The sequence below is a fragment of the Limulus polyphemus genome, unplaced genomic scaffold (assembly GCF_000517525.1).
Source record: "Limulus polyphemus unplaced genomic scaffold, Limulus_polyphemus-2.1.2 Scaffold5243, whole genome shotgun sequence".
In the NCBI taxonomy this organism is placed as follows: Eukaryota; Metazoa; Arthropoda; class Merostomata; order Xiphosura; family Limulidae; genus Limulus; species Limulus polyphemus.
In genome coordinates this window covers 38,752-52,581 of record NW_013670853.1, presented here as the reverse complement: position 1 = coordinate 52,581, position 13,830 = coordinate 38,752, and the positions used below count along the sequence as shown (strand labels likewise).

General features: G+C 35.1%; 1 protein-coding gene across 5 annotated transcripts; it reads right to left on the bottom strand.

Moving 5' to 3' along the window:
* Positions 1-939: 939 nt before the first annotated feature.
* LOC106472319 lies at positions 940-12,716 on the bottom strand. 5 transcript variants are annotated; one of them, XM_022400927.1, is made up of 6 exons: positions 12,616-12,687; positions 10,609-10,756; positions 8,680-8,752; positions 5,668-5,817; positions 4,025-4,215; positions 940-3,288 (listed from the first exon to the last, which is right to left on the bottom strand). In XM_022400927.1, the coding sequence occupies exons 2-6, from the start codon at positions 10,621-10,623 to the stop codon at positions 1,753-1,755; spliced, it is 1,965 nt and encodes a 654-aa protein (XP_022256635.1). In that variant the 5' UTR covers positions 10,624-10,756; positions 12,616-12,687; the 3' UTR covers positions 940-1,752. The 5 variants fall into 5 exon arrangements, with proteins under 5 accessions (XP_022256635.1, XP_022256634.1, XP_013788411.1 ...); XM_022400926.1 differs by having other exon boundaries at positions 12,612-12,686; XM_013932957.2 differs by lacking the exon at positions 10,609-10,756 and having other exon boundaries at positions 12,612-12,716.
* Between the last annotated feature and the right edge of the window lie 1,114 nt (positions 12,717-13,830).

Here is a 13,830-nt window from a genome sequence, read left to right as displayed (position 1 = left end):
ACATGCATCGAAGTACGTGCACAGCGAAAGGCCTTAACCATTGGGAAGGAAAATAAATGCTGTTAGTATATCAGCCAAACAATAGCATAAAATATCGAAATTTATTGTAAATAAATTTTCTTCTAAGACCCATTTCAATGTTAAAAATAACATTTTATAAGCGATATAAGGGTCGCTAAATATACAAATCGTGCCTCATGAAAAGGAATTTATTGAGTGGCGTCATCTAGTGTTGAGTTTTGATATTAGAAACCTTTATTATATTTAAATATTATTAACTTTTCACTTGTAATAATGAATTTATCTTACGATTAAATCAATTACTTTCTCTATTATTTCGTTCATGAAATATTGTGTTTCTGGAACTTTCTTTTCGTATAAAAAATTACAACCATAACTACAATCGATAGATATGTCATATTTGGAGTTTAAACACAAGTAATTTATCATTGGAATTAAATTTAATATGTATGATTTCTTTAAATTGTGGTTCGTAGTAACTTCTAACGAGTGTATGAGCAATTGAATCACATAATCAGTTATACTGGTCAAATACATTATTGTTATTAACACCGAAGAAATGAAGTCGTCATTATTGTCATATCAGAGAAAAGAACAAATTTACCAAGTCATTACTTTGTTTTTATGAAACTAAAGTTATAATTATTAGGAGAGCACGTATGGAATAAGAAGTAAGAATAACAAATTTCAAGGAAAACGCCTGCCCTCCCCCTTTAGTGGCACAGCGGTATGTCTACGCTAGAAACCGAGTTTCGATAATAGTGGTGGGCAGAGCACAGATAGCCCACTGTGTAGCTTTGTGCTTAATTCCAAACAAACAAACAATCAAAGAATCAAAGAAAACGAGAAGTTTAGAAGCGCCATCTGTTATCGAATATAGATAACATGTTAAAATAATCTTACCATGCGCCAACCATCTCAAGTTTCAGCTTTATTATTTGTCATTATTAAACAAAAAAACTTCCTATGGCAGATTAAATAGCTAAATAGTAGCACAAAACAATAAAAAGTTTTTTTTTATCTTGCTATAAATATTAAAGTATAAAACACGTCATTTAAATGCCGCCTATATTACGACTTTATCTCAAAACACACACAACCAGTTATAAGACGTATTTTATCGAGAATTTGGTTACACACAAGTTTGTTATCGAACGAAAGTGATTTTTGAACACGCTTACTCCAGTAAACAATCACGATGTAAGAACAACATGGAGAGGGGAAATGCGATACGTGGGCAAAGTTAGAGTCTTAACGGACGTTTATCCCGCATAGAAAATCATGGTCAGAAAAATGACTTCATTATAAAGAATGCTATCACATACACGTTTGTGACAAATGGAAGGAAGAAACTAAGTTATATTTTGCAATGTGTTCATATCGTAACAGCACAATAAACTTCTGATGACCAGTGGTAAAATCCTCCTTTAAAAAATACCTCTACCAAGACCTGAGGTTACGGTGCATTCTGCAAGTTAACAGTTCGTCTTCATGCACTGTTCAAATGGAACTGCCAAATAATACAAAAGATAATGGAACTAGTTACCAGGTTACAAAATATAGTATTCCACGTGTAATTATGACAAGATCTGGTACGGAGTTCCAGTGACAGAACTTCACCATAATGATAGTCCTCACAAGGATTATCCATGACGCACTTCCTTTCTAAATGGCAGGATTATCTCAATCCGATCAGGATAAAAACTGAAGCTACCATGACACACTTCCTTCCTAAATGGATTTTGGTCCACCTTTAGTTGCTGCCTTTTTAGCTGCTCTTCTTTTAATAATTTCACCCCTGTTTCGAAAATTTCTGTTTGCAGAATCAATAGCTTTCACACACATCTTCCAAACACTTTGATCAGTCTTGTCAAATTCGTAGAACTTCTCAATAAGATGCTTGATGTACTTGATTTTAGCAGGATTCAAAGGAGGTTTTCCACATCCATTCACGTTGCCAGATAATCTTTCTGTCTCTGTAAATATTTTTCTCATCAAGAAAACAGCAAAATGCTGAGGTGAATTACAATTAGCCAAAATTTCTTCAAGTTCCTTTTCACTAAGTTCATATTGCTTCTCGGGGAGAGCTCCAGAATGCTGATCTCGAACCTCTTCATCTTCTGTTCCTCCCATTTTCTTCAGTTGATGAGACTTCTGGGATTTGTCACAATTCTCTTTTATGTGCTGAACTTGATATCTGTCTACTTCGACAGTCTCTTCATTATCAGAGGGTTCATTAAGAAGAGTATCATCTTTCTCTAAGTCAAGAGGTTCTTCTATCGTTAAATTGGGAAGATCGGAAAACTGATTTCTTACATATAGTGATTGTTTCTGTATTTCATTTACTAGATGGTGAGGTTCAGAGAAAGGTGGCATCGTCCTTTGTCCTCTGGTACAAAACTGGGGTGAGTCGGTAATACAATGAGGATGTACATCTACTGCTAACAAAGACTGTTTTTCTTGCTTCTTCAGATCACATCTAATAATTTCCAATAATCCTCGAATGTTCTTCAGTTCTTGCATAACCTCTCCGAGTTGTGAGCCACAACTGCAGTGTAAATGTACAGCAGCTGCTGCTGAACCTTGAGGCATAGATGGAGTAACAGAAATAGATGGACCTGGAGACTGAAGAGGATTACTGACCTGGTAAGGTGAAGCATCACTGAAAGATGACGTAAACGATCGAACTTGAGAATTGGAAGAAAGGTTCTGAAAACTTGTATGTTGATCTTGAGAATTCAGATTTCTTCTTCTTCTGTAACTTCTTTGAGGCTGAGTTGGTTTATCCTGAGAAGAAAGTGTTGTATTTTCTACACTTTGAACAGGATTTTGTTTAAGTACTGTTTCATTGGTTTTTACACTTTTTTGACTAGACCCAGCAACATAAGACCTAACTGGATATTTAGATAATGATGAGGATGATAATAAATGCTGGTACTGTTGACGAACTGGAATGTATTTCCTGAAATGTCGTTTTCTAGGTTGAATCCGTAAAGAAATATTTCTATGATCATTTTCCCTAATTCCATTACTAGGTGTTATATCATCTTTTGAATAATCAACCGTCAATGGACTTGTAGCCTCATTTCTGGAACCAGTATGAGATATCTCCTGCTCCGTCCATCTTACGAGTTCTTCCGTTAGAGGCCTTTTCTTTGGATCAGGTTTTCTTGAAAAACCATTTGCTTCAGAAGTTCCGTTTATCTGACTGCTGGTGGAAGAAGGTTCTTGCTTTTCCTCGGAATCACGTCGATCTGATGTAGCTCTCTGTAAAGTTAAAAATGAAGTTATGTATTTTATCAATAACTGTTGTGATTTCAATTGATTTTGTGCAACAAGTTTACTTATAGTTCATTTTTTATAGTGAAGGAAATAGTTTACAAAATTTCAAATCCATTTTACACACTTCATCTAAAACCCGAAATAAATATTTACAAAAAAATACTCTATAATCTAATAAAAACATTATTATGTATAAGCCCTGAATTACAATTAAATTAAGACCTTATCTGAGGCTTCAATATTTTTAAAAAATGGTTTCTCTTCAATTTTATGTAAAAAAAGCACCATACTCCAAAAACTTACAAGACATCAAGATATTGTTGTTGTTTTTTTTACAGATATATATTGTAGAATTTCCAATCAAAATAGATGCCAGTCTTCGATTTATAGACCAGTATTTCCCAACCCGTGGTGTGCACACTCACGGGTGTATGCTGAAACATTTACCGGGGGGGGGGGGGTACAATAGCCTCGAAAAACGTTGAAATGAAACTGATCCCCACACCTCAAAATTGGAGGCCAATCTTGGTGAGTTACCAGCACTAGCAAGCACTCATCATTCATGTATTGCTGACTCATCTATAAATAATTTCTTCTGATTTACTTTTTATTAATAAAAACCACTCACTGGTCTAACTGTGATATGTGACATAAAATAAGTTCGGAACCTTTGTTGTAGATTTACTAGAGTTTTAAACTCTGATAATTCAAAACGTCTCACCTTCCCTTGATGCTTTGAAGATGACACAACTTTTCTTCTCTTGATACTATCTGGTTCAGAATCTGGATCCTCTATTATAGCACCTGATTTTGTGATGAATCTTTTCACAGCTTCTTCGTCGACTTGTTTATTTCCTTTAAAACACTCCTTCTCAAATTCTACTCTGTGTGATTCCAAAGTTTCATTATTATCTGTAAAAATATATATATAAGATGAAGAATTTTTTATACTTTACTGTTTCCTGGGCTAATAGTTTCATTGTTTTGTATTAATATTTTTATAATTTATACTGGCACGATAATTTTATACACTAAAACAGGATTTCATAAACAATGTTTTTTTGGTTGCACCTTTAACACTAAAATAATTTTTAAATGGTTTATTTCAAAGTCTTTTTGCTCAAAACTACACCAACGGCTAATCTGTACATAGCTATTCTTAATTTTAAAGGGAAATCAGTTAGTAAACACAACTCTTGGACTACTTCTATGTGACTGAATATTAGGATCTGTTCATAACTCTTAAAGCAGCCTAGACCCCAAAATACATAGGATGTGCTTGCTGCAATGGACCACGAACCATGAATCCTCCAATTAACAATATGATCATGCTAACTAATAGGCTACATCTACCCTCACGTAAATGGTTCCTTGATTAAAAACTTATTAGATGCCTCCCTTACCCTTAGCCATAGGATACATTGCAACTATAATACTTAATAAGTCTTTCACTTATGGAGAGACTTAATATGGACATGTTCAGATTCTAAGTCATCATTCTTCAAGACAAAGTTGTGCTTCAAGCCCAAAAATAAAACCATAACCACACAATTACTGAATACAAGACTACTGAACATGACACTACTGGGCCAGATGCAACCCACCACCACAATTACTGAATACAAAACTACTGAACATGACACTACTGGGTCAGATGCAACCCACCATAACCACACAATTACTGAATACAAAACTACTGAACATGACACTACTGGGTCAGATGCAACCCACCATAACCACACAATTACTGAATACAAAACTACTGAACATGACACTACTGGGCCGGATGCAACCCACCATAACCACACAATTACTGAATATAAGACTACTGAACCAGCACCAACCTACGACCATCACTACACAATTACTGAATACAAGACTACTGAACCAGTACCAACCTACAACCATCACTACACAATTACTGAATACAGACTACTGAACCAGTACCAACATACCTTTATGGTGTAATTGATGAACACAAGACTACTGGACTAGTAAACATAACCTTTAAATTTTGAAAGAAAGCTTTTGACTGACAAGAGAAGAAGAAAAACATATGCAATTCTACATACTGTAATAGTGTGAAAATAAACTTTGAAATATCAAATTCTGCAACTAAAAAGGCTTAACAGGATCAATCGCTAACACATTTTGAATTTTTAGTATATAACCCAACTTAAAGAATTAATTTAACATACAATGAAATATTATCACCTCAATAGCTCAGTAACAATTGTATCTCTGGTTCACTAAAATGGCGATTCTGGAAGTATTTTATTGGCACTAAAAAAGAGACACGTTTAACAAATTTCAGATAAAATTTAATCACCAGAATTATTCTTACATGTCCAAATTATAGTTTACCATTAGCTGCAATGACGGTGCCCTGAAACTTGTCCTTCCCGGCCCTGATTTCTATTTTCTTCCCAGGAGTAATCCATCCTTCGACTTTTCTTTTTGGAACTATGGTTGTAGTCTTGTCTTGAGGGAAGTAGACAAGTACGAAAGCTGGAGCTATATTAGACCGTAAAAAAAAAAATTATAATAATTTTACTTAGTTTAGGGGATTTCTGTGGCCACTAAGCAAGAAACTGTTAGGCCTACTTTACTATCGTCACAAGTACTAAAGCTGGATCTATATTAGGCCGTAAAAAAAAAAAAATGATAATAATTTTACTTAGTTTAGGGGATTTCTGTGGCCACTAAGCAAGAAACTGTTAGGCCTATTTTACTATCCTCAATATTAATAATGATAATTATAACCCATGGGTTGGATTTGGGACCAAAAATGGGGTAGAAGAAAAAAAAAACGTTTCACTTAATTGTTGTGAATGTGGTGTGTATACTATATCCCACATAAAAAACTAAGGGTACTGCTCCCCCCCCCCCGTAATCCCGCTTATGTTTTAACTCACATTCACGTAACATATAAATAATAATAAAGCTGTATTATTAACAAATATTGTTTATTTTGTTAACGTTGTAATGAAGTATTATAAACCAGTTGTTTATTTTGTTAACGTTATAGTGAAGTATTACAAACCAGTTGTTTATTTTGTTAACGTTATAGTGAAGTATTACAAACCAGTTGTTTATTTTGTTAACGTTAGACTGAAGTATTACAAACCAGTTGTTTATTTTGTTAACGTTCTAGTGAAGTATTACAAACCAGTTGTTTATTTTGTTAACGTTATAGTGAAGTATTACAAACCAGTTGTTTATTTTGTTAACGTTATAGTGAAGTATTACAAACCAGTTGTTTATTTTTCCAAATCAGCCAAGATTAAGCTTTGCATTTCTACTTAACAGGGTGAGACATCAAATGGTAAATTAGAATTAAGCACGAGAGCTTATGTCTTCATTGCATCGCACATATTCATTATGAGACAATGCAGGAATGGAAGGGCAACTACGTTTTTGAATTTCAATCAAAGCTACTCTATCTGCATTAGTTGTCCGTAATTTTGAAGTGATAGACTAGAATGAAGGGAGCTACTCAACCCCCCCACCACCCAGTGGCTAAAAGAGAGACCATGCTCGGTGACGGAATTCGAACTCGCGACGCGACGCAGATTGCGAATCGAGCGCCCTAACCGAAGTGGCAGGTTGAATGAGTGAAACCACCGAATAACGTTACCTTACAAACAGATGTATAAATCAAACAACAAAAAACATTTTTACGTGTAAAGAGCAAAAAGTCTTTAAATACGTCATGATTATAAACGTCAATCTAATTGCGATATTTGAACAATATCGGATCTTAATATTAAATACTATAAGTGGTTCTGTGAAGAAATTAAAAAAAGAGATCACGAATATCCAAAACTGAGACGCGTGGACACCGTTCCCTCAAAAACGCGTAACCGCACTTGCGCGACGGAAACGCGCAGCCATGTTAGTTAGAGGAGAAATGTCTAACACTATTACGCGTTATTTCATTGACTTCCTATAATCATGTTTGAGGCTAAAGTTTTGTCACTTTATTTCTATTTGCAATAATCAGAAAAAACTGAATTCCCGATCCACATGCAACGTACCTTAGCAACCGCACGTGGTGTACTTTAAGAAATAATAAGCAGTACAAACAACCACACGCACTTACATTCACAACGAGAAAAAACCCCAAATGATCTTCGGAACGTCACACCACGAGTAAGATGTTAGTGTACAAAGCTGGCTTTCCTTCAGATTTGAAAACAGTGGTTACTGATTTAGATGTGTCTTATGCAAAAAACGTAGATAAACATACTAATTACAAGATGATTAGCTTCATCTGGGTTTTTGTTTCCCAAAGCCGAAGAACGCGACGGTTTTAATGGGTCAAATAGAGGTGATCTATGATAGTTTATGTGAACAACAAGGATTGATTATTTATTTTAATAAAGGAATACAAAAGAATATAATAAATAAAACACAAGGAGTAGGTTTATACTTACGCTAGCTCATGGTTATATGGTTGACGTCACCAATTGGGTGTACTTAAATGTCGTGTACAATTGTGTTGAATACCTGATGACGCCACGTTAACAGTGGCGAAACGTCGTTTTTAAATGATGTTTGTTTGTTTGTTTTTGAATTTCGCGCAAAGCTACACGAGGGCTATCTGCGCTAGCCGTCCCTAATTTAGCAGTGTAAGACTAGAGGGAAGGCATCTAGTCATCACCAACTCTTGGGCTACTCTTTTACCAACGAATAGTGGGATTGACCGTCACATTATAACGCTCCCACGGCTGAAACGGCGAGCATGTTTGGTGTGACGGGGATTCGAACCCGCGACCCTCAGATTGCGAGTCGAGCGCCTTATCCACCTGGCCATGCCGGACCCATTTTTTTAAATGATATATTTTTTCTGTCCTATTTTAACTGTTTTTGAATTTTTAAATTTTGTAAAGTGTGGGATACCTCCAACATTTACAAAATGTCAAAGGTGTTAAAATTATAAAGGTGTTATCGACATAGAGTGGAGATAGAATCTCTATAAAGAATTCTAACAAACTATTTTATAGAAATGTTTCTAATGGAGTCTACATTGAGCTCTAAAGCCACATCATTAGACCGGCATAGTGGTTCTTTCTGGTCAATACTGATATTAACCTTTCTGAGCTATTAATATTTTATATTGATGTAAGATGAAAAACGTTTCGCTGTATAACATTGAAAGATGACTTAGTTTTAGTTGTTTAACATTATACAGGGTATACCAAGATATCCGTGTGTAAATTTCTGGACTATCGAAGAAGGTTGGGTTATATATATCTCTCTCCTAACGGTCAAGAAGCAATGAAATAAATTCTGGAGCTAGTGTAACACATCTCATACCTGTCGTATGTATTAATGTTTAACGAAGTTTTAACTACAAGAACCTTTTGAACTTACTTCGCATTCGAACACGTAGTCCAACAGCACTTCCAGAGGTTGTTGAAGTCATGCGTGAAGTCGGCTCTTGTGTCTGTAAAAAAAAAAAGCGTAATATAAAACATAAAAATAACTCACTCTGTACGAAAATGATACGAGGACCGAGCTTGCAGGTTTAATTCTAGCTAGATTTGCAATAATTTATATATATATATATATATGCCAAATAATAACAGAATTAGGCTTAATCCACCAGTCAAAAGTATTTAAATGGCCACATGTTAGTGCTGCTGGGACGATACCTTTCACTACCACAGCTCAGGGAAACAACTTTCTGTTGCCCTGGCTTAACGAAGTAATGAAATACAGCGAGTGTTACTAGTTTAATCAAATAATGCGAACTTTCCGAGTGAAAATAAAGTGTATACTTATATATCAACCACGTGTCTTATGTAGCCCCTTTCTGGAGTTACACACAATTCCTGTAAACCACGTGTCTTATGTAGCCCCTTTCTGGAGTTACACACAATTCGTGTAAACCACGTTTCTTATGTAGCCCCTTTCTGGAGTTACACACAATTCCTGTAAACCACGTGTCTTATGTAGCCCCTTTCTGGAGTTACACACAATTCGTGTAAACAACCAAACTTCAATCACACAACTAAGCTCCACAACACACTAAGCTCCTCTGATCCCCCCCCCCCCCAAATGCATGTAACTGGTATTTTGGGCTAACTGACTAGTTTGTAAATCTCGGTAAACGTGCTTTACTGTCGTTAGGTGCCTAAAAGATTCGAGGCTCGGACCCATAGGCGCGGGAATTTTCGGCGTTTCACTATGATATCTAACATGGCTTTCTGTTCTAATTTTTCAAGACACCAACTGGGGATTCGGGGCACTGTCAAGTAGAATCAGACCAAGTACAACTAAAATGCGTCCACATTAATCCTATAACATTGGTTCATATATTTCACCGATTAAAACCACACCACGAACATGAAACGAGATTAAAACCACACCACGAACATGAAACAACAGAAACTCGCGAATCAAGGAAGTCGTATAATGTACCTATGTTAATTTTTATCGAAATTTATCTTATTTTTTACTGACTATCCTAATTCGCATGAAGAGGATCAGCAGGACATGAACTTACATCAACACTTACGACGAAATTAATACGCTTGATGCTTATTTTGTACTTTACTTTTGTACTTCACTAAACAGCAAAGAAATCTTTACTGTTCAATATAATAACTTATCTTACATTTTTTCATTATATAAAAAAGTATTTAAAAAAACGAAATATTAAATATTTAGAAAAGAGTTTCAATCATTTTTATCCTAACTATAACTGAAAAACTGTTTATAGTAAGAAGCCCCACACTGTACACAAGCTCACAACAATATGCCTTACGCCAAATAATATATTACTGTATTTTTTTTGTTTGAATTTCGCGCAAAGCTACACGAAGGCTATCTGCGCTAGCGTCCCTAATGTAGCAGTGTAAGACTAGAGGGAAGTCACCCACCGCCAACTCTTGGGCTACTCTTTTACCAACGAATAGTGGGATTGACCGTCACATTATAACGCCCCCACGGCTGAAAGGGCGAGCATGTTTGGTGTGACGGGGATTCGAACCCGCGATCCTCAGAATGCGAGTCGGGCGCCCTAACCACTTGGCCATACCGGGCCAAATATATTACTGTAATTTGTCTTCAAAGTTCAATACAATATACCGAGAATAAAAAATGTGGACATCGTATACTTTAGGCCATTTGTGTACATAATCAAGGTTGGTGTATCTTACATACACTAAAGCTTTGTATAGGCCTAACAAGAAAACCACATGCAGAAACAGAAAGTCATGAGAAAGTACAAGAAATATACGTAATAAACTATTTCTTGTTACAGTTCGGTTTAAAAAAAATGTTTTCCATGGTTCTTACTTTATATATAAACATCCGGGTTAACAGGTTGTCATTTAAAGTAACATCCGGGTTAACTGGTTGTCATTTAAAGTAATTTTCCACATATTTCTTTATTTAGCTCTCAGAAGTCTCCGTTGTCGATCTTCACCGTTTCTCCAATGTGATACTGAAATATGCATGGACGGAAAATTAAAAAAAAAAAACTTTATGTCTTTCATTATCAACTGAATATTATATCTTTAATAAATCGTTGTATGAACTTGAACTTGGCCCTCCTTTAAATATGAATCTACTCTAAGGTTTCAAATTTTGCTTTGACAGATCAGGGTGGCAAAGAACCGGAAAATTCAGAGATCTTCAATCTTCTTCCGATAGAAAAATGACAAAGAAGATAGGAAAATCACCCAAGAGGCTGCACGTGCGCGCAAATCATGTTGCTTACACAGGTCAATTACAGGTAAACTAGCTGAGGTACCCTTACATGGGATAAAGGTGGCCAGATTTGGTGACAATCAATAACATAAGCTCAGTCACATTATTATTTTATCTGGTGATAATTATATATTTAATTTTAATTTATTGTTTATTATTATGTTCTTATTATAAAGATTTTTTTGCATTGCTAGCTTAATATATTATATGTATTTTAGTACTAGCCTAAACCTCCTAATTTGACCGAACCTGGTGAGATATTATTGGGATTACGGCCAAAAATATCGTTAGCAGCGAGGATGCCCAACTGATCAAACGATTCATTCCAGCCTTTATAGGTAGAATTGTAAAAAAAGTATATTTAATTAGCTATACTGATCGACACGTTGATTTTTTAGCAGAGGCATCGCTAGGTGCTTAAAATATTTGGGGCTCGGGCCCATAAGCGCGGGAATTTTCGGCGTTTCAGTATGATATCGATCATGGTTTTTTCAATTCTGATTTTTCAAGATACCAATGGGGGATTCGAGGCACGGGCCCCGTGTACTAATGTCTAAAGATGCCTCTGACTTTTAGTTTCGCTTTAAATTTGTGTATAGCTTGCTCTAATTCGAAGTTAATATTTATAAATTAACATTTCTTATACTTAAAATCAAACTTCCTTGTCTACCATTCGTTGCAATGTTCTTTTTTGGAGATTTCTTCTGTAGTCAGACATTTTTTTATTACCATTGATAACAAGATTACAAGCTGAAGTGGTATTAATTAGATAATATCGTGAAGAAAACTTGAAATATCAATGTGTTGTATGCGCGCGCGCTCAAGACTGAAATACCTCGAATTTTGCTTAGAAAATCAGAAAATTATTTTTCAAATGAATGTAAACATCTTGCAAACGTAACTGCAACCAAACAAAAATATATCTCATTAACTCACTAGACAATTACCCTAATTTTATTTCACGCCCAAAACTTAATGCTCAAGCTGAAGAGCAAATTAACAAAATAAAATAAATCGTGAAATGTGTAGTTTCTAATCTCTACCATTCCAACAACGTAACGATCCCAATTTCATGTTCTTTTATTTCGCGAACTGTTGTATTTACAATGTTACACATGAAACTGTCGTTTTATTATTAATACATAATATTCAAAATGGCGCATGCAATACTTTCAACGCTTTCGTCTGGCCGCGAATGTCTGAGAGTCGTTTAGCGTCTGCAATAAATTTTGAATCCTATATCTGAATTCCAATTTTAGAACACATACAAACTCTCTCCTTCTTATTTTTTTATATTCATAACGTTCAACTTGATTCACGTGATTTTTGAATGTGTGAACAAATAAAAAAATAACAAATAATTTTATAAAATAACTTAAAACTCAAGTGTGCCAATGGAAGCGACGCGCAGCACTGCGATCACGCCATATTGTTTAGTACGCCCTCCCTTCATCGCTACTAGATTACGTTACCTTGTGAAGACAGATCAAAACATTTTACATTGATAATCTTTTAATCTTCACACTTGACTTACTAATCATATTTTGTTATAAATATTGTTCATTTATCTGGTCAAAATAGGGACTTACCTACTTATTTTTATAACTGCAATCACGATTTCTTCATCTCGTTATTGCCAAAATACAGAGACGCGTACAAGACGAGCTTGCTTATTAAAAGTCATGCATTCAGAAACTCAAGGACAAACAAGCAGCACCAAACGAGGGCGCTACATTTGTTCTTGCACGTGTTGTATTGCGTCTGAATGTTTTAGTCCAAAAAGTTTATCCTACTTTTTATGCGAACATAAACCCTAAGCCGATGAAAGTTCAAAAGAGTTACGGTTAAAAAACAGATGAAAATTTTAAATATTATATCATGTGGTAAGATGTAACTTTGGGAAAAATTACATGTCAGCTCGCAGTTGCTAATCCTGATTTCCAAGTTCAGACTTTCATGAATGATTTATTTAAAATCTATGTTCTAGAACGGACAGAATATTATTAACTTGCTAATTCACTAAATTTTATTTATTTGATATAGAGTTTAGGTCATTATTCAGCCAGAAGGCCACTGGTAACATCAGTGTAGGAACTACCTCTTGGAGGCAGCCGGTCTCCGCGTGAGGAGTGAGCGTTTATTGGAGCCACTCTGATAACACGCATAATTAGCGTGTTTTTTTGGTTTTTTTTGTACCATAAGTAATTAACACTTTGATCGGTTGATTGACTAGTTGATAAGCACAGACCTACACAATGGGCGATATGTTAAGCACCACGGGCAATAAAACCGACTTTTTTAGTGTCGTATGATTACAGACTTGCCGTTGAGTCACTGGAAAGACTGTAATCCTAATATTTTCCCGAGAAAAATTTTCACTATAGGGTTTAAGGTTGATATATATTTTTTATTCGTTGACTTTATTATTATCTTGGAATAGTTCTTCGTGTTGATAGATTTCCCAGTAGCATACACCAGATTTGTGAAGCCATGCTAGAAATGCTGATTGGAATAACCTATGCATTTTGTATCATGAGAAAACAATCATATACCTTGTTCTGGAGTTCGTGGTCGTTTTTTCATTATACAAAACAAAACAAAACAAATTTAGCTGTGGGATTAATAAAGTTTTGTTACGTAGAAAGAACATCGACAATTCTTGCTAGCAGAAAGATGATTGACCCTCAAATTCAAATTAACACTTCTGTATACAGAAAATTTGACAACTTTTAAAAATGGTACGTGACAAAAAATAATTTATTGAGTAATTCATTTACTGAATGACAGTACGCGAAGCCACGTTTGTGT